The sequence below is a fragment of the Callospermophilus lateralis genome, chromosome 19 (genome assembly GCF_048772815.1).
Source record: "Callospermophilus lateralis isolate mCalLat2 chromosome 19, mCalLat2.hap1, whole genome shotgun sequence".
Lineage (NCBI taxonomy): Eukaryota > Metazoa > Chordata > Mammalia > Rodentia > Sciuridae > Callospermophilus > Callospermophilus lateralis.
The window spans coordinates 23,391,140-23,412,030 of NC_135323.1; the positions used below are offsets into that span (position 1 = coordinate 23,391,140).

The following is a 20,891-nucleotide window of genomic DNA, read 5'->3' on the forward strand; positions in this document are numbered from 1 at the left end:
CTGAGCTCAGAGCCTCTAGGTCATCAAGCCACAGCTTGGTTCTGTCCTGGTAAAGGCCGGCCGAGCTGTGCCTTCTGCCCCTCTGTTGCCCCAGGAAGTCACCCGCTCACCGCCCCTTTGCAGGTGTGGCTGGGGCTTGGTGATTGGAACGGAGGCTCACATGCGTTTTCTTCACCGCACACGCCCTCGCTGCCCCTTTCTGTCCCCCCTTTTCTGTGTATTCTTTCCTTCCTTGTATTTTGCAGTGGTTTTATGATGGTTCTACCTCCTGGTAAGACGTTGCAGCTGGCTGGTCTTAATGAACGCTGTGCAGTCTCGGCCCTCCTGCGGCTTCCTGCCCTAGTTCAAGTTCGTCCCTGTGACTTGGGGAGCAGTGGGAAGCAGGAGACGCAGTCCTCAGCAGCAGCTCCCTGCACTTCTTGCTAAGTGGATCATGACATTTGCAAGCTGGGGAGGGAGAAGGAGGCTGGGTAGGAGTGAGTTCCCTGTTTGCTGCAGTGACCTTCTTGTTCAGGTGCATAAAACAAGTTAACCCAATAATTTTTTTTTTTTTTTTTTTTTTTTTTTTTTTTTTTTTTTTGTGCAATTAGGACTCCTCTGCCTTCCATGGAAGGTAGCGGGTCTGGGAGAGGCTCAGGTTGTCTTGGGGAGCACGGGATTTGGTGAGGGTGGTGTCCTCTGACCCGCTGGGCTTGCGCAGGCCCCCCTTATCAGACAGGTCTTCTGTGGGGACTGGGCCCCGTGGGAATGGGCCGTCTGTGGAGAATGCTGAGACCCTGACTCTAGGCAAGTGGCAGTTGGGGCAGTGTGTGGCTTTTAGCAGTCGTCATTCGCATTAAAATTCCTGAAGGCCTTTTCCCCTAATTTCCCAGACCAACGTGCCATCCAGAGAAGACCCACGGCGTGTGCTTGAGGCAGCTTCCAATCCAGAGCTTCTCAGTCCCTTCTCCTCCTGCTCCTCCTCCTAGGAGCCAACCCACAAGAGGTTTTTAGATCTCGTGTCTCCCCAGGTGCCCTACTCACGGGGAATGGTAATGGCACAGAGACACTGTGTTTCTGCTTGTGTACTGTGGCCCCAGAAGAGCCACAGGCCATTGCAATACAAGAATATTTGCCCCCTAAGAATCCACTTTGCCCACATCGGGGCTGCTGCGTTCTCTGTTGAGTGTGCACACTCTGGTCGGAGACCTTTGGCCATGCAACCCCAGCTGTGCCTAGTGGAGGTGACTTGGGTGAGCAGAGGGCTGGTGTCCATATGTGACTGTGCCTGTCTGAGGCTTGGAGTCACCTGGATCACCTGGAAGATGTTGAATGCCGAGAAAGTGGCCCAATCCTTCCCTGTCTTCCCTTTTTTAAGTATGGATGACTCTTTGGACAAACGTCTTGTTCTGCATTCAAGGTAATCTTCACTTCCTCCTTAAGGAGGGCGGTTATTAGATTCAGAGACACAGCGATTTACAGCCCTGGGTAGGGACGGCCTGTTGCTAACCAGAACAGGCACCCAGGACACATGGTGCCCTCTCTGCCTCTGCAGGTGGCCAGTGGGGATTTGCTCATCTGAATGGCAAGACGGCCGTTCTTGGCTGCTTGACTTCGCTCTGATGCTTACCAGGGAGGGTGAAATTCTGGATCCCTGCCTCCTGCTGAGTGTGAGGGAGAAATTGATTTCCTTGCAGTAGTTCATCGACTGTCCCGCCCCATTTGGTGGCTTAATCTTTCCTTACCCACTCACTTGCCACGCCTCCCTGATTCACTCCAAAATTGTATCCACACTGGGATCTGTTTCTGGACTATTTGTTCTGAATTATTGACATCTCGGTGATGACGTCTGCCTGGATTTTGGAGATAGGGTTTGAATGACTGTCCTCGGAGGCAGACACACTCTGAGAGCGGATTGACTGATGGGCCCGCATTGTGGCAGACTCCTGTGTGCAGGCACCCGGGCTGTCTCTGCTGGCCAAGAAAAGGTTGTGATGGGCTCCTGGAGGAGGTGCCCTCTCTAGCAGTTCCCAGGGTGCAGAATGCCACCCTGACGATTTACCAAGGCACCAACAGTGCCCTGAAGGCTCAGTTTTATCTGTGAAGCCAACTAATTCCACCTTTTGGTAGTACCAGGCATACCACGAAGGATCCAAGAAATGCTGAATTGCAAAGAGAAACCCAGCAAGAGACAGCACATTCTCTCCGCACTGCACAAGTACATCCCGAGTGCTGGCTATAGTGTGGACTATACAGAGACACTGCAGACGTGGTCCCTGACCTTGCAGAACTCCCAGTCCAGGTGGGAGACAGGTGTGCAGGTCAGGGGATGGGATGTAAGGTGTATGTAGTTAGTAGGAGGTGCTGAAGAATGTCTGACCAACTCTGCCTAAAGACCAGGAAAGGTCAGAAATTTAAAAAAAAGGAGAGCACAACGTGTCATCTCTGTCCTCGAGCACATATGGTGCTCCCCAGGTGGACAGACGGGGGAGGGCACCCAGGGGAAAAGAAAGGGGGCAGAAGAGGGAGGGAGGCGGGAGCATGGTGGGGCCTCCGGGTGTTGGCAAACATGCTCTTATGGCTTGGATGTGAGGTGTACCCAGGAGCTCCTGTATTAATCCAGGACTTGGAAATGACTGGATTATGAGGGCTGTGTGGATCCATCCTAGTTTGAATGGACTTACAGTGCGGTAACTGTAGGCATGTGGGGTGAGGCCGGAGGAGAGGGTCACTGGGTGGGTCCTGGAAGGTGTGTCTTCCCAGTGTCCCTTTCTCTCCCGCCCCCCCTCTCTCTACTTTCTGATCCCACCATGAACTGAGCAGCTGTCCTCTGCTGGGCCCTTCCGCCATGATGTTCTACCTTACCTTGGGCAATGGAGTTGGCCTGAGACCTCTGAAACTGTGGAGCCCCAAATACACTTTCTCTCCTCTAAGTTGTTCTTGTTGGGAATTTTATTCACAGTGACACAAAAACTAAGTAAAACAGATGCCACTGAAGTTTATAGAGCATGATTGTATTTGCTTTGGGGGGAGGTGATCTCAGCAACGTATGGAAGAGAGCTTGAGGTGAGAGTGCGCGGAGAAGGCCATTCCACTGGTCATGGGACATTCATAACTCGGGGTATTGACCCTTAGACTTGTTGTCCCTCCATGGTTGTCAGAAAGGGAACCAGCCATTGGAATATGAGGCAGATGGGGCAGCCACAGGTAGTCAAGAGGAGACTTGGTGGTTAAACTTATGTTGGGTGACAAGGTGAAGATGACACTTCTATCAGGTACAGCTGTGGAACTTGAGGTCCGGGGAGGAGCAGGTGTGAGGTGTGGCCAGGTTAACTGGGAGGCACTTGTTCTGGGTGGGCTTTTTGGTGGAAATACAGTATATTCCAATGCCAAGAATATACTCTGAGATATATATCAGTACACTGTAGAGCGTACTTACGCAAACCTAGAAGGTATAGCTGAGGCCTGGCATGGTGGCCTTGTGCATCTGGACCCGATTAAACTCTCACTCTTAATACGACAGAACAGTTTCATTGACAAATTTGTCACTGATGCTTCTCCATTTGCTTATTTCTATCTTGTTAGTCGGCTTCACATTGCCGTGATCAAAAGACCTGACAAGACCAACTCAGAGGAGGAAACATTTCTTTTGGGCTCATAGTTTCAAAGTTTTGGTCCATGGTCCTCCAACTCCATTGCTCTGGGCCTTAGGTGGGCAGAACGTCATGGTGGAGGGGTGTGGTGGGCCTTAGGTGGGCAGAACGTCATGGTGGAGGGGTGTGGTGGGCCTTAGGTGGGCAGAACGTCATGGTGGAGGGGTGTGGTGGGGGAAAGCAGCTCAGCTCATGGCAGCTGGGAAGCAGAGTGACAGAGAGGAGCCAGGGATGAGATGCTGTCTCTGAGGACACTGCCCCAGAGACTCACCTGCTCCAGCCACGCCCCACCCACCTACGGGTACCACCTGGTTGTCTGCACCAGTTGTTAATCCATCAAGTGTCAGTCTGTCCACCAGCGAGGCTATAGCTCTCATAATCCCATCCTCTCACCTTGGAACATTCCTGCAAATGCCTAACGCAGGTGCTTTGACAGGACACGAAAGAGGCAAACAACAACTATCAGCTACTGTACAATAGGCTCTGTGTGTGTGTGTGTGTGTGTGTGTGTGTGTGTGCATAGGCACGTGTGAATTACAGCCTGCTGCTTCTAGAGCCACGACACAAAAAAACAACGTGAAATTAATCCAATCACAAGAGAAGAATGATGCGAGCTGGAGGTGTGAACACGGGCACGGGGTGTGAGGCTGCTTCTGCACAAACGGCCCCCTGCTCTTCACTCTCCAGTAAAGGAAAGGGGTGGACAGTCCACACGCACCAGAGCACTCGCCTGTTACCGCTGTCAAGCAGTCTGTGCTGGACGTGGGTGTGACCGGCAGTGCAGTGCACGGTGTGTCTGCACCAGCATCTGCACAGATGTGTGGATGGTGCATTGGGCTGGGACACTGCAAGGATGGCTGTGTCACCAGGCGATAGGAACTTTTCACTTCCTTGATAATCCCTTGTGTGTGCCTCGCTGACCAACGCAATGTTCGGGGGCACGTGACTGTACTAGGGTTAGGAACGTGGGTAGTAGATATGCCAGCAATGCTGGTTTCTCCTGGTACTGGGGTGTTGTAAGGACGTTGGACAATTTCCAGCAGTGCCCCCAGCTCTTGTTCACTTCCTGAGGTCAGGCCAAGGTGAAGAGGGTGGAGGTGTTTACGGCTGGGTGCGGGAGGTCAAGTTCAGCCACTTTTCCACTTACAGCCATGTCTCTTTCTTTCAGGAGATGGCCAGGTGGATTTTGATGAATTCATGACAATTCTTGGGCCCAAACTGGTGTCTTCAGAAGGTCGTGATGGTTTTCTTGGAAACACAATAGACAGCATATTCTGGCAGGTAAGAACATTTTTTTAAAGGTAAATTTGACAGAAATGTGTGTCTGGAACTGACTTAGTCTGAGTTCTTGAGCTTCTGTGCAGCACACGAGCTCTCTTCTGAGAAGGGGCGATGTGCCTCAGTTAAGGTCCATGCTGCGTCCTCTGATGGAGGAATGGGAACTCCACTCATTTGGGTTTCAGAGGGGTAGGACGTCTCCCCTCTTGATAGCAAGACTTTTGCCTTGGGGAGAAAGGAGATTCCTCCACTTCTGATTCTTTTTCCTGGAGACATTTAAAAAGATACCTTGATCTCTGACCCAGTTCTGTCCTTGACCCTGGTTCCAGGAGGTCCTTGCGTGGTGGCCTTGTGCATCTGGACCCTATCACACTCTCACTCTTAATATGACAGAACAGTTTCATTGACAATTTTGTCTCTGATGCTTCTCAATTTGCTTATTTCTATCTTGTAAAATCGCTTAGGAGACTCCTCATATCTACATTCTACTTAGAGTTCTACGAAATGATTTTCACATTAGTTCTCTAATTTTGAAATGTAAATATTATTTTGTGAAATTTGGGAAATGGTTTGTAATCATTGTTTTAATAATTTGAGTCAAATAAATTGTCTTGTTAAATTGAATTACTGGTTAGGCACGTAAAACACTGTTCAAACACAGTATGGTTTCTTTAATTTCTTGATATGACTTTTCCTCTGCACCAGGGCTATTTCTGTGACCTAGTAAGGGTTCCAGGTGACAAGTCTCTCTTGTCTTATTCTGTCACTCAACTTGCATTTAACCAACAAGTATTGACTAAGAGCTTGTTGTAAACCCTGAAGGCTCATCGGTCATTGTGAGTTTTACAAAAAGCATTCAAGACCAAGTTCTGGCCATTTAAGAGTTTGGCGGAAGGAATGCAATTCAGAGAGAAAACAAGGGAGTGGTGAATGGGTGTGGTGGTCACCAGACTGTACTGTCCTTGAAGCCAGGACTTCACATCAGAACCCCTTGGCCTGACCCATGGCCCACAGGGGCCCTTGGTGGTGGAGTGAACAGAGGTTCCAGAAGGCAGGGAGGCATGGTCTTGGGGGCACAGAGGAGGCTTTGCAAAATGGCGGCACTTGCTTTGTTCCTTGAAGTACCAGGAAGCTCTCGGGAACCCCACTTGCCAGATGGCGAGAAGCATGGATGACGGCAGGTATGGTTGCAGGCCTGCTCCCTGAGTGTCAGAAGGGGGGTGCAGTGAGGATGGGGTGATTTAGGCCCTGTGGGCAGAATGGACAGGGGCCTGAGGGGAGCCAAGGGGGGACACTGCCACAAATCTCCCAACTCACTCTTACAAACAGGGCCACAGACAGACCTTCGCAGAGGAGGATTTTAGATTGGACATGCAGAGTGGGAGGGGTGGACAGCCCTTAGGGTCTGGAGCATCTGGAGGCTGCGCTGGAGACCCAGAGCTGGGATTCCTGAGAGCCACTGGGTGAGCTCTCCAAGGGAAACCACATGGCAGGGGACAAGCAGAGACAAGGCCAGGTCCCGGAGGAGGTCCTGCGGCAAGAGGGGCACAGCGCTGGTGCACACTGATGTTGGGTTCTCACTGGGGTCAGGTATCTCCCTGGGACCCCACTCCATGTGACAAGAATATTCCTCTGCTCCCGTAGCCCTCCAGTTATACCGTGACAGTTGGAAGGACAGACAGTCCTAGAAGGGAGCACAGAGAGATGATGGAGACCTCGCTCCCCTGGCCGTCTCCCAGCCCAGGCGGGTCCACTCCTCAAGGGCACCTTCCCTTCCTGACGTCCCTCTCTGTTTGCCCCCAGTGCTTCCTACCGTGGCCACCCCCAGGGCCACTCTGACTACAAGAATGCTCCAAGGCCCTGAGTGCTCGTCCTGGCCACACACTGAGAGGAAGGAGCCCTAACCTTCCCCCTCACACGGCTCACTTCTTGCTCACTTCTTCCAGGGTCTCCACGGAGTGCCCCCAGGGCAAGCGTCCCTCTCACACTGTGCTGATGGCCTCTGGCATGACTGGGACACATTATCGTCCTCACAGACACTCTGTGTATCCATTTTACCAAAGACCCTTGTCCTGGCCCAGGGTGGCAAGATGGGGCGTAGGAAAGAGCAGAGGAAGACATTCCACTCTGAACACGGCAGTGAGGCCAGAGAGGCTGCACAGAGCTGCTCTCTCCCGCTGTGCTCACGGGCTCAGAGCTTACGGCTCAGCAAGCAGGAGCAGGAGTGGCTCTCAGTTCCCAGTGCTCAGCCTCCCCTGCCTCCCCTGCCTCCCCTGCCGCCTGCCCACGCAGAGGCAGGAAGCAGTTTGCAGAACATCCTGAGCCCCCAGTCTTCCTGGGAGAGGCTCACGCCCCTGGGGCTTGGGGGGTTTCCTGGTTTAAACCAAAGCTGTGTGTGTGTGTGTGTGCATGTCTGCACGTGTGTGCACCTGCACGGGTGTGCGTCTGCACATGTGTGTGCGCCTACACGTGTGTGCCTGCTTTGCCACAGTGGCTGAAGGTAAGGGGAGCAGGGAGAGGAGCAGATGGTCAGCTTTGTGCCCATGGTGCCCAGGCAGGGATGCTGATCAGGAGGAGCTGGTGCTCTAAAAGGTCCATCCTGCGTAGGAGGCTCCACCAGGCTTCCCGCCAAACACAGACTGCCATGGAAACAGATACACGTTGCTTACCTGGAAGGGAATATCTGTGGTTTATGGGTGCGTTAATAATGCATCACACCAAAGTCTGGAGACAGAGACAACCGTAAAGACTTACTGTGCCACGTGGAGTCTGTGGGCCGGGAACTGGAAGGCGCTGTCGCTGGGTGGCTCTGGCTCAGGGGCTCCTCAGAGGGTGCTGTCCAGGTATGGGCTGGTGCTGCAGCCATTGGAAGGTTTGGCTGCTCCTGGAGGATGCACTTGGAGCTGGCTCGCTGGCATGGCTGGCAAAGGGGTGCCAGCTCTTGACAGAGGCTTCTGGTACCTGCAGGGACCCCTCCACAGTGCTGCCTGCCCATCCCCCTGACCTGGCAGCTTCCCCTGAAGCAGAAGCTGCAGCAACTTTTATGACCTGACTTTGGAAGTTAACTCCGTCATTTCTGCAGTGTCCTTTGGTACACAGGCTCTGCCCGTCCAGGGTGAAGGGCCTGGAGGCAGGAATATTGGGGCCTTGTGGAGACTCTACCAGAGAGGGCTCAGCTCCCGTAACTGGGCTTCTTCAACCCGGTGTTGCTGCCTTGAATCTTGGTTTGCCCCAGGCTTTGAGGAAGCCTGAGGTCAGGACTGTTCTCTGGGTCACTGTGGAGTGGCTCTCCCAGGCAGAGGCTCATCTTCCTAATCAAATCTGTTCTGTGCTCTTTCCTTACAGCATTCTAGCTTTCACTGTCAGGGGTAAAATAAAATCAAATGGAATCTGCAAAAACAACTATTTATCACTTAGCGCTAGTCCCGAAATTATGAGCTCCCGGCTCTCTGCAGGAAATTGGTGTCCGTGAAGGTGGAATTTAAGTGGCTACAAATACAGCTGCTTCCCAAGGAAGAGGCCCCCGTGATGTGGCCCTGAGCATTCGGCATGCAGCCCCCTGGGGGAGGCTCACCGAGTTCCCACACTCAGCTCGAGAGCCTCTGTGACTCTGTGTTTGCACTAGCCTCTCGTCGGGTCTCCATGTCTGCTGGTTCTGCCAGCAGTCCTCTTGGAAGGGAGGTGTGAACTGTTTGAAGTTGGCTGGGTCCTGGTGTGTGGCAATGACGGACAGGAGGGAAGGAAGAGCTGGGGGCCCACTTCAAGGCCCCAGTCAGCCACCTCACCAGCGTTTGCTGGTGTCGGGTTTCTGTTTTGAGAAATGAAACACATGCAGTCTGTCAGCACCCCTTCACGCATTCCCACCCACTGCCCAGGGGGTGGGAATGCGTGAAGGGGACAGGATGTCTAGGGTCCTGGTGTGCTTAGGCGATGTTCTGCAGAGCTCCCGGGGTCAGGGAACAGAATGCAAGCCGGTCATTGCCACAGAGTGATGTGCGCGGTCACCACCCAGCCCCGGTCCAGGTCTAGGCCGTTTGCCCACCCACCTTGCTATGGCCCTGGTGATCCTCCCTCAGGCTCCGCAACCTTCTCCGTGGAAGATGCACAGGTGAGGCAAACACCTGCCCGTGCTCCCTCCACTTGGCCTCCTCCCCACCCAAATCTGGCCCTTGCCTGCCTCCCGCCTCCCTGGCCGTCCTCCTCTGGTTTGGTCCTGACTGAGTCCTCCCCAGCCCAGGGCCATTGTCCACCTGGGGCGCTGGCAAGCTGGCCCTCTGTCGTGCTGAGGTGGGCAGAGAGCATCGTGGCCTTGTGACTCGGCAGCTCACGGTGCTTTGTGCCCCATGGTCGTGACATGGGAGAGGGCACCCACGTCGCGGCAGGCCCAGGGGATCCCAGATCCATGGTGCCTTTAAAGACCGGGAGGAAAGACAGCGAGATGCAGGATGACTCCGTGGTGGGAAGACGGGCAGCGGATCCCCGTATTTTCTAAATACCAACAGTGGGCATATGTCCCTCCTTGATTGGGAAGAGAAGGGAGTCGCTGGTGAGCCAGGTGTCTGAGAATCCCTTCACCTGTGAGGTGGACGACCCGGCCCACGGCCAACGCTGGCAAACCTCACAGGGAAAAGCCAACGGAAGTGTTTGATCACTTGCTCATGTGACGCCCTGGAGCCGGGGCCCAGACCTAGGAAATGCCTTTGTCAGTGTCAGGGCAGCTGGCAGGCTGGTGGCAGGTCTCTGCACACGTCTCTCCTGGCATCCGCAGGGTGGCTCCCCCAGTATTGTCAGTGTGCCACTCTCTGGAGTAGTGGGTCCCAGCCGCTGCTCTCCCTGGCGCCATCCTGGGGGACCGAAACCGTGTTCAGCGGCGATACCCATCACAGGCCTGCTGGGTGGACCGCGCTCCGAATCTCCGAGTGATTGTACTGAGTGTGCGATGGAGAAGGGGAGGTGTCCGGTCAGGAGCAGCTCCCCAGTGCGCTCTTGGACTGTCCTCAGACCCACCGCGCCAGGCGCCCTGCCAGCTGGTTTCCATGGCCCCCAGGTGACTGCTGCTCACATTAGGGTGAGAACCACCAAGTTACCGGACTTGAAGGAGCCTGAGGTGTGGGGAGGGCAGCAAGCCAGGTTCACAGCCGTGACGGGGACCTCAGTTGCCCTCTGTGACGAGACCTCGGTTTCCCTCTGGGTTTGGTATTTGGGGTTTTCTGTTGTCCATAGCCATGAGTATAACTGGTTTTACTCCATGTGACACTGCAGTTTCAAATTGTTGTTTTAAGGTAAAGAGGTTTTGTGTCAGCAGGTGGTTAACTTCTAAGCAGGAAGGGCTAGGATGGGGATGAGAACTGGCCCCTTCACTGGGCCCTGCCCTCCAGGCCACGCATGGCAGCCAAGCTTTGGTGGTTTCAGGAGACCCTGCGGCCAGTTAACCCAGACAGCTGTGGCCGGCTGGGCGACCAGGCTACCATCCATGGTGTCGCCGTCTGGGGGTCACCTCTGTCAGCACCGTCGGATCAGCAGCTGCCTCCATTGGTTGGAGGCTTCAGATCCTGATTCATGAGTCCATAAATCTTTGCTCCAACAAACTCTGCTACGTTTGATTGATCCAAGGAATTAACTAGCAGAGATGACTTCCTGAGCATGAAGGCCGAGAGAGGATCATAAATAAAACTCTTCACTGAAAATTATACAGTGTTCTGAAAGCTACTTGGTGATACTTAGCCACACCTGTTGCCTGTTTAAACCCTTCAGTTAAAATCAATGCCGTGTCCAGGAATCTGAGAGATCCAGAAAAACACAGCTCTAAAGGTGGGATACTGTATGATTATTTAAAATAACATTCTCATGTTATAGTCGGTGGAAGAGGCCAAAATAGAGCTTGGATTTGTAGTGTAATTGCCTGGCCATTTGTGGTGGGGGGACTTGGACCAGGAAGAGACTCAGGTCCTTGAAGGTAGAGGAAGATGAAGATGCAGTTAGGGTAGCAGACAAGCAGAGGAGGCAGCAGCCTCCAGCCTCAGCTCCAGCCTCCACAGTTCATTTAGCCTCTTTTTTACATACATTGGGAACCAGAAGGCACCCTATCCCCAGGGTCATCAGTGGATGCTTATTTACAGGCACCATTCAGGACCTCAGGGTCCTACCTAGAATCCCAGTGTGTGTGACCTTGGTTACACACTACCTAGGACTCACAGCCCTGGCTACACCCTAAAAACAAACCCTAAGACACACAACGTAGCCCACGGGGAGGCCTGGGCCAGGGGCCTGGCTGTGGTATTCTGGGCCTGCGGCTCCGTGTCTGTCACTGTTCCTGTGTGTCCATCTGTTGTACTTCACTTTACATGCATTGTCTTCACCTATCCTGTACCTGCTGTGTTCACCGAGAGGAAAACGGGATGGAGTAGACAGCACCTGTTATTGACTGGAATCAAGGTCACTGTCATTGTTTCTTTACATACTTGGGACTTTCTGAAAGTTCTCCACATAGGCTGTAGGGTGGGTCCTGTTATCATTCAATAAAGTCAACAAAATCTCAAGTTAACAAATCTCATTAAAATACGTCTGTTTTCAAGGGCAGAATCAAAGAGTGATTGGAGCCAAAGGGTCTCTAAAACCGGTACCCACTGCCACAAACAGGCACAAAGTCCATGTGAGGGTGTGAAAGCAGGGTGTCAAGGTCAAGTGCAGCCAGCAGCAGCCAGGAGGAAGCTGGCACCTGGGGCTTCCTGTCACCTTCTGGGGAGACCAGCGGTCAGAGGCCTGGCTGCAGGGCTCCGCGCTCCTCCGCGCTCCTCCGCGCTCCTCCGCGCTCCTCCGCGCTCCTCCGCGCTCCTCCGCGCTCCTCCGCGCTCCTCCGCGCTCCTCCGCGCTCCTCCGCGCTCCTCCGCACGTCCAGGTAACCCACGTTACAGTAGAAACTAAGGCAAAGATAAATTCAAAACCCACAGCTGGGTGGAGCCGACCTGCAGCCTCAGGCAGAGAGACAAAAAGAATCCCCAGGGGGCTGGCAGGAGGGTCGGCACTAGGGGCTCAATCCTTCTTATTAAATTTATTTGATCACTTATTTTTGTGGTGCTGGGGAGTGGACCCAGGGCCCTGCCTGTGATGCCCACTGTTCTCCCGTGGCCCTGCAGCCCCAGCGGGGATGAATTCTCACGGCCAACAGGAGCCTCCTGGGGGTTATTTAAAGCTATTTTCTTTTACCCAGTCTGCTTGTCCTCGGGCGTCCAGTGTGTAGGGGTAACCCTGTACACACTCGGGAGGTCTCGTGGAGAGGAGAGAGGGAAAGGAGCCATTCCCTCAGGGCCTGCGTCTTGGCCCCGAAGCGGGGAGGGGGTCTAGAGGGGGTCTCCTGCAGGAGCAGGAGGCTGGCGTGGCGCTGGTGGGGACCTCTGGGCAGGCTGACCGGCTTCTCAGGTAAACGGGGCCTGCTGTGCTTCAGGGTGGTGCTCCTGGTGCACCCTTGACCACGGCTCTGGGGATCTTGATGCCACAAGACAGTTCTGAGGTTCCCAGGCTCAGCCAGGGAGACACAGGGAGGGGCCACAGCCATGTCCCTGCCCTGTCTCAGCAAGGACATGGCTGCGGCCCACACTGCCCTTAGGGACCATGCCGATCTGCCTTTTCTACTCTTGCTGTTGTGAATAGGATTTGACTTTTCAAGGTGTATTTCCGTCTCCTCCTGCCGGTCCAGCTGAAGGCAGGTCTGGCGGTTACTGAATTCTCTCATTAGCGGCGTCTTGTCTGTTCAGCTGCTATAATAACCCCAGAACTAGACGTCATGGAAACAAAAAGCATTTTTTCTTCAAGGTTCCGGAAGCTGGATGCATGAGCGGGTTCTGGCGAGGGCCTCCTGGGTGGTAGGCAACCAGCTTCCCCGTGTAACCTCGCGTGGTCGGAAGGGCGAGAGGGAAGTCTGGGGTCCCTCGTGGGCCACTAATGTCATTCCTGTGGGTCCAGCCTGTGACCTCTTTACCTCTGAAAGACTCCCTGCTCCAGGCACAATCAAGTTGGTGCTTGAACCCTTCAGTATATGAATTTCGGGGAACAGAGCAGCAGTGCTAGATTTTTCCATTAATTTTCTTACCGTATCTTGTCTGCAAGACTTTGTCTACAAATAGTAGCGACTTTGTGGCCATGTATCTCTTAGATCCATTTGTACTCACTGGGAACAGAGTCATCCTAAAACCTCTAGAGGTGATGGTGTTTCAGGACATTAACCTCTAACCCAAAGATTTTTAATGTCGTGAATATCTGTCAAGTGTCTTTTGACTGTAATACTAGGATTATGGTGATTCCTGCTTTGAATTACTGATACGATGTGGTAGTTAATGAATTTCCTAATATTAAATAACTTCTGTTCCTAAGACTAATATTTGTTGTTGTGGAAGGTCATTTTCTTAATGTAATTTGAATTTATAATGCGATTTTAAAATTTGATTTATGATTAATTTTGATTTTTAAATCCATATTTATAAATAAAAGGAGACTATAGTTTATAGAAACTATGAGTGTCATTGCTAGGTCTGGAAACATCGTTATGCCAGTGTGAGAAAATTAATTTACAAACTGTCATCTTTTGTCATCTGCAGTAATCTCTATTTAGTATAGAATGTACTCAAGACTTTGATTTTGAGTGAGCCAGTTCATAACCTGTCAGTCCAGTGGTGGAGCTGTTCTTGTTTTGGGGGGTAATTGTTTGATAAACATTAAATGTTAATTGTGCTTCAGTCTATTTTGAAAATTTACCTTACCCTCAGGAAGTTCCTGGGTCCTCAGAATCACCTCTTTATTAGCAGTTACTTGCAAATATGTGGCAAGCATTCTCTTTTCATTATAGTGTCTCCAATTGTAACTGTTGTTTTTCTCATTTCTATTAATCTGACAGGCCAGATGGTGCTCTATTTTAGTAACATTTTGGAGAAAATATACTCTTCTATTGAATGAAAAGTTCTTCTTATTTCCTGTTCTCTGCTCTAGTATTTTCCCTTGGTCTGCGCTACACTTCCCCTCCTCTTGTGATGAGGGACAGTTCTGTGTCACTGGCTCTTTGGTCTTTATTAGGTAAGGGATTCGGATGTGAACCCTCGTCTCAGTGCAGCCTTTCCCTGTCCTGAGGTCTTGGTGACTGCTGTTGTCACTCGTCACATGGCCTATGATTGTGCTTAGTCTCTTTCTTTTTCATAGCTACTCGGGAGAACATCACTGAACATTTTGGTTCTACGTGCTGTTAATTCCTCGCCTTTGCGTTGTGATCCGAGGATGCTGGCGGGTGATGTCTTTGTGCCGATTGTGTCCATTCGTGTCAGCTGTAGCAGAATGATGCTGGGGTTGGACGACTGGCCTCCCAGTTCAGGAAGCAGAATGAGTGACGTGCCTTCTTTGGGAATGATGCTCTGGAGAACCCTGTGTGTCCCTCTTTATTCTGCGTCTGCTCACACTCTCTGAGACGGGTGGTGTGAAACCGGCCTCAGTTGCTCCTCCTTCCTCTTTGTGTGTCTGTGTGTATGTGACACTGTCACTCCGTCTTTGGTGGAGTGACCAACCCCTTTGGCAGAAGCCTACTCAGGTCTCTGGGTTGGATGGAGAGTGGTATCATGGTGGCCAGGTGACAGGGACCTTGCTGTTGGGGATTTGTATTCTGGTGTGAGGGGTGGGAGAGAGAGGGAGGCCTTCAACTAACAGATAATAAATAACTTCAGATCATGTGAATTCCATGAGTTCATCCAGCAGGATAATCAATAGAGGGCAGTCCCCATGGGAACCACACATCTTGGAACAGTTGTGATGAACAGGGCTCTCTGAGGAGGTGACGCGGTACCACCCCTGGCTGTGGTCTGAATGCTACGTGCAGTTCAGAAATGGAAGGAGGTGGTTAGGTCCTGGAGTGGACCCTCCTGAGGGGACTCAGGGCTCTTGTGGAAGAGTGAGGTACCGAGTGCCCTTCTGCCATGTGACAATACAGCGAGAAGGACTTTCCTCGAGGAAGCAGACCTTCCTGGCCACAGCTTGTGCTGGCACCTTAATCATGGATTCACAGCCCCCAAACTGTAAAAATAAGTTTCTGTTGTTTAAAAGCTGCCCAGCCTGCAGTATTTTGTTATAGCATCACAAAGAGACCAGGACACCCCTAAATCATGAGAATGTTCTAGTTGTGCAAGGCATTTGTTTCTACTAGTGGGTTCTTATCCATCCTTTCCCTTTATAATAGCCTGCTTTTTTAGGTCTCTCTCTCTCTCTCTCTTTATAAGAATCATAGCATCAGATTCATCTTATAAGCCACTCTGAGAGAATTTGCCCTTTAATAGAGTAGTTTAATCTGTTGCTAATCATTTTATATCTGCTTATCCACACTCCATGGGTCCTATATTAGTATTTCTGGTTTAAAGCCATTTTTTTTTTTGTTTTCTGTCTTTTGCTATATTGATTATTTCATATATTTATCCTTTAAATTTATTAGAAAGATAGCCTTTCTTATTCTAAACCATTTTGCTACTGATTGCCTTCACCTTTATGAAATATGTATTTAAAATTGTATTTGTCTAAATATCAAATCCAAGGAATCAATATCTTCCGACTTCCTAAAAGAAATTTTAGCTTTTCCGTACCGTCTCTGTTCATTTCCCAGTGTCCGTCATGTGTTCTGTTTGTTTTTATGAATGTATTGGAATGGCTGCAGATTCGCCTGCAGCCATAAGCAACATCTAGGGAGACCCCACATACCCATCACCCACGTTCCTCTCCTTTGCCTTTTGCAAACCCCCAGGTCAGATCAGGTATCCCATCTCTGAAATGCTTGGGTCCAGGCATGTGTTGGATTTCAGAGGTTTTTTTTTTTTCAGATTTTAGAATATTTACAAATACATACTCGATACCTTGGGGACAGACCAACACTACACACCTGCGCTGAGTGTACACCTTCCCCGTCAGGTCGAAGGTGAGCTCCTGCAGTATTCCCCTTCCGCCCGCCGTTTACTGCCCGCCTCGTTCACTTTCCTGCTTATGGCATCCTGAGGGAGCTTGAGAATTTCAGATGTTGGGGCTTTTGGATTTTGGGTCTTGAGATTAGCATACTTGATTTGTATAAAACCTTAACAGGGATTATTTTATTTTGTTTAGGGTGCTGGGTGTCAACCCCAGGCCTCACAGGTGTGAGGCTGTCCCACTGATCTGCACCCCCAGCCCCACTTCCTATTTTATCTTGAGACGGGGTCAAGTTGCCCAGGCTGCCCTGGAGCTTGCGAGCCTCCTGCCTCAGCCTCCTAAACCACTGAGATCACAGTGTGTGCCACTGTGCCTGGCTGACGCACGCCGCCAGTCCTCTCCTGATGTCCCCTGACCTGTGTGTACACACCTGTGTTTCCTTCTGCCCGTTTTGTCCCATGTGTGGGCCTCTGTCACCGTCACCCCAAGTTCTGCCGGTCACCCTTTACGGACCCCCTCCCTCCCACCCCAGCTCCACTTCTGCCAACCACTGGTCTGTCTTCCATTTCTCAAACTTTGCCATTTCCGACATTTCACATAAATGAACTCACATGGGGGTCACCACATCACCATGCGCTTGAGACATGTTTGAGTGCTGCTGATGTGGGAGGCCTCCTGCCTGCTCCGGCTTCCGCCTCCTGCTTGGAAGGTGCCTGTGCCCACCTCCAGAGTGGCTTCCCTTTCCATCCTCTTCCTGTGGGTTTTGGCAGAGAAAGTTTTTCATTTTGATTGGGTTCAATTTATTAAATTTTCCTACTATGGATTGTAGTTTTGGTGTCAAGTCTGAAGCCCTAGATCCCAAAGGTTTTCTCCTTTCTTTTTTTCTTTTCTAAAGATTGCATAGTTTTACACTTGACATTGAAATCCATGATCAGCATGGAGTTACCTGTTCGCTGAGCTGTGAGGTCGGGGTCTGGGCTCTTGTTTCTCCCTGTGATTACATGGGTCCACCTCTGGGATCTCTTCTCAGCCAATGTGAGTTGCTCTTCACCACATCCAGCCCACTCCCTCTCTTCTTATTTTTCTGAGAGTTCTTTTTTTTTTTTCAATTGCTAATGGGTGTTAGATCTTGTCAAATGCTTTTTATGAGCCAGTTGATAGGATCATATGATTTTTCATCTTTGATTTGTGGATATGGTGGATTGCATCTGTTGATTGTTTTGGGGTTTGTTTTGGACTTTCCTGTGTTTCTTTTGTGCAGTGCTGGGGGTGTAACCGGGCCTGGGTCTTGCTGTGTAAGCATCCCCTCCGAATTGCCCCCAGTCCCTCACTGCCTGGGGCTTAACCAGCCCTGCTTACTGAATCGAGCATGGCTTGGTCATGGTGTCTGATTCTTTTTGTTTATTGATGGATTCGTTCTGTGAGTATTTTTTCAGGATTCTTACATCCAAATTCATAAGAGATGTGGTCTCTAATTTCTTTTTCTTTTCTTTTTTGCATTATCTGTCTATTTCTGTTATCGGGTCTCACAAAATAAATTAGGAGGGATTCCTATTTCTCTTATTTTATGAGAAAGATTGTCTAAAATTGTGCATCAGAGAAATTATACCAAGCTGGTGTTAAATTCATATTTAAGTGGTAGAATTCCCCTCTGAACTCTCTGGGCCTGGAGATTTCCTTTAGGTTTTAGGAGCCTTTAAATGATTAATTTAATTCTTTAGTGATTATGGGAGTATTCCAATTGTGCCTTTTGTCTGTTTGGGCATCTGCAGCCCCTCCCAGGAACTAGCCTTGATGGCCCAGGAACCAGTTCTGCTGAGTCCCTGGATTTCTGAGTGTGGGATCCTCTGCAGCATCCCCTTATTACCTTCCTGGTGGCTGGGGTCCACAGGGACCTCCCTGTTCCCCTCCTGGCCTTGGAGCTCTGTCCTCTCCTGACTGCTGATGCTCTTATTAGACGCCTGTGGTTTCCTTTTTCCATAGGAGCTGGTTTTCTCTCATTGCCTTTCCGGGCCATCTCCTACCTCCCGTCTCCTTGTTTCCTGCTCTCTGTTGGTTGCTCCCTCTGCCGGCTTAGGGCTTCTCATTTCCCGCCCTCCTCTGGTTCCTGGTTCTCACCCTGGAGACTTGGATATCAGTCGGTGCTGTATTTCCACTTTGGTTCTATTCTCTGTGGACTGAGGTTTTTTCCTGTGAACCGTGGGTTCAAAGGGCAGGTTGTCTCCCTGTACCCAGCCACCTCCCGGGTGTCTCCTGCTGTGGCTTCTCAGGGGACTCCACTGTGATCAGAGGACACACTCTGCCATTTCAAAGGACATCTGCAGCTGGTTTTCCAGGGTGGCCTGTCTTGGTGAGTTTCCCACAGGCGTCTAAATCACGCACATTCCATGGCTGCTGGGAGGGGGTGCGTGTGTTGGGAGCCTGTGGGCTGGGCTTTGGGGTCTTTGGCCTCGCTGACTCTCTGCTAGTCCTGTCCTTTGCTGGACGGAGGGGGTTAAAGTTCTCAACCATAAGTGAAAGTTCCTCTGCTGTCCCGCTAACTCTGTCCTTTGTGGTTTCACGTATTTTTTTTGGCCAGTCCACACTTAAGGTCACCGGTGGTCTTTCTGGTGGATGGATCCTTTTTACCATTGCATAATCTGTCTCTTCACGTCTAATAATTTTCTTTGTTCCAAAGTCTACTTTATTGTGCCGCTTTTTAAAGTTGATATCTGTGCTGGGTGCGGTGACCACACCTGTAATCCCAGCAGCTCAGGAGGCTGAGGCAGGAGGATCATGAGTTCAACACCAGTCTCAGCAACTGAAAGAGGCCCTGTCTCAAAATAAAACATATACCCAAAGGGCTGGGGATGTGGCTCAGTGGCTAAGCGTCCCTGGGTTCAATCCCTGGTACCTCCCTGCCCTCCCAAGCACCCCTGCCCCCAAACCAAAATGCTACCTGGAGGGCATGTCGTCCCCTATCCTACCTGTGCTGTGGAATTTGACCTGAGTCTCAACAGCGTGTACTTGCTGCTTCCTGCCGATACCTGCCTACTTAGTTCATTTGTGTTTACGCTAATTCTTTGGGGCAGTTTTCCTGCTGGCTTTCAGCTTGGCCCCTCTGGGTCCTGTTCTCTTGTTTCCTTGTGACCTGAGCGGGTGTCAGGATCGGGGGTGCACAGATCTGTCTGTGGGCAGTTTATGGAGTGGCTGCTCTGTGACAGCAGCTCTTGACCTCAGGACACGTCCTCCTGGTCGATTTGCCATCCCTCTGTGGTCTGGACCTCCCCTCCCAGGCCCATGTGACGTTCAGTTGCCATTGCAGCAGGGCTAGAGGTGGCCTCTAGGAGACCAAGGTCATGGGTAGACACAGGCCACCATCTTGAGTGGGCTGTCGATGGCAGGAGTGGGCTAATGGTGAAAGGGTGAGGTTGGCCAGCTTCTTCTCGCCACTCCCCGCGCTCCCCGCCATGTGGCTGCCCTTGCGGCGCAGCAAGAGGTCTTGGCCACATTCCAGCTCTTGGACTTGTAGCCTCAGAACTGTAAGAAATAATCCTTCATTCTTTATAAATTACCATCTCAGGCATCCAGGGATGGCAGCAGGAAACGGACCCAGAGGCCTCCTCCTCAGCAGCACCGTCTTGAGCCTCAGGCAGGGCTGTGACTTCTGCCTCGATGGCTTTCCGTGACTCATGAAGCCCAGGACAGGGCTGGTTGGCGCCCGCGCCTGCATTTCCACTGAGCTGGGGCCTTGCTTTCTGTTGGAAGCGCGTCCTTCAGGCAGCCCTTAGTGGGGAGTCTGAGGGTGACAAATGCCTTTTGCTTTTCTCCTCCGAGGACGTTTTGATTTCCCCTCATTCCTAGAGGATAATTTTGCCAGATATAAACCCATAGTTGACAGTTCTTTTTTCCTCCAGAACTTGAGAACTTTTGTACTACTTCTGGCCTCTGTGATTTCTAAATGAGGACTCGGCTGTCATTTGAATTCCTTTCCACTCTGAGGGACGCATCACTTCACTCTGGCTGCTTTCCAGAGTTTCTCTGAGTTTTTAGTCTTCAGAAGTTTAATTATGCTGTGTCTTAGGATGGGTTCATTTGAATTTTTCCTGTTTGAGCGTTGGAACAGCTTCTTGAATCTACAGGTTTGTGCTTTTCAACAAATTTGGAAATTTTCAGCCATTACGTCTTTGAGTGGTCCTTTAATATACTTTACTTATTGTGTATTCTGTACTGGGGATTGAACCCAGGGGCGCTTAACCACATCCCCAGCCCTCTTGGTTTTATTTTGAGACTGGGTCTTACTAAGTTACCTAGGGCTTCACTAAGTTGCTGAGTCTGGCCTTGAAGTCGAGATCCTCCTGCCTCAGCCTTGTGCTGCCTGTCCTTCTGGGATTGCAGTGAATGTGTGTGTGTGTGTGTGTGTGTGTGTCACAGGCCCCTGAAATGCCATTTTCTTGTTCTCTGTTTTCCTTTGTCACTCGTATGGAGTGAATTCTGTTGAAACTGATCCGTCACCACAGTGATCGAGTCCAACCTCTGTCATCTCTGCTGTCCTACCTGGCGAGTTTCTGATTTCTGCTGTTGCATTCTTCAGCTCCCTAACTTCCGTCTGGTTCTTTTTCATGGCTTATGTTATTTGTTGAGATGTCCCTTATCTTTCATTTGGTTCAGAAGAATTGGTGACTGTGGAAGCACTTTTACAATGGCTTCTTTCAAGTCCCGTTGGGTGACTGCAGCCCGATGCCCCCCCATGGTGACCCCTGATGGTGAACCCCCCCTGGTGGTGCTGGCTGGGAGTCTCTGCATCAGTGCTTCCCCTGGTAGACAGCTGCCCTGTTCAGGCTCAGAGTGCTGGTCCTGGGCTGGGGCTTGGGCATCCTGGTTTCAATGACAGTGTCATCGCAGAGCCTCTGTGGTGACACTGGAGTCAGCTTGGTTTACCTGGTGCCTCTGGGGCCCTGCTGGTCCTCCTGATGCTGCCTCAAGGGGCAGAAAGGGTTTCCTTAGGTCAAGGTGCCAGGCATGTCCCTTGAGAGGGGACTTTTGGCAGAAATGAAGAGGCTCCCGACTCAGGGC

General features: G+C 51.2%; 1 protein-coding gene across 1 annotated transcript in view; it reads left to right on the top strand.

Moving 5' to 3' along the window:
- The window catches only part of Caln1 (calneuron 1), a 331,295-nt gene that overhangs the window by 203,340 nt on the left and 107,064 nt on the right, over nucleotides 1-20,891 (top strand). The window contains exon 4 of the mRNA XM_076840164.2: nucleotides 4,801-4,913. Coding sequence (XP_076696279.1) covers nucleotides 4,801-4,913 — 113 coding nt within the window. The remainder of the gene's footprint in view (nucleotides 1-4,800; nucleotides 4,914-20,891) is intronic.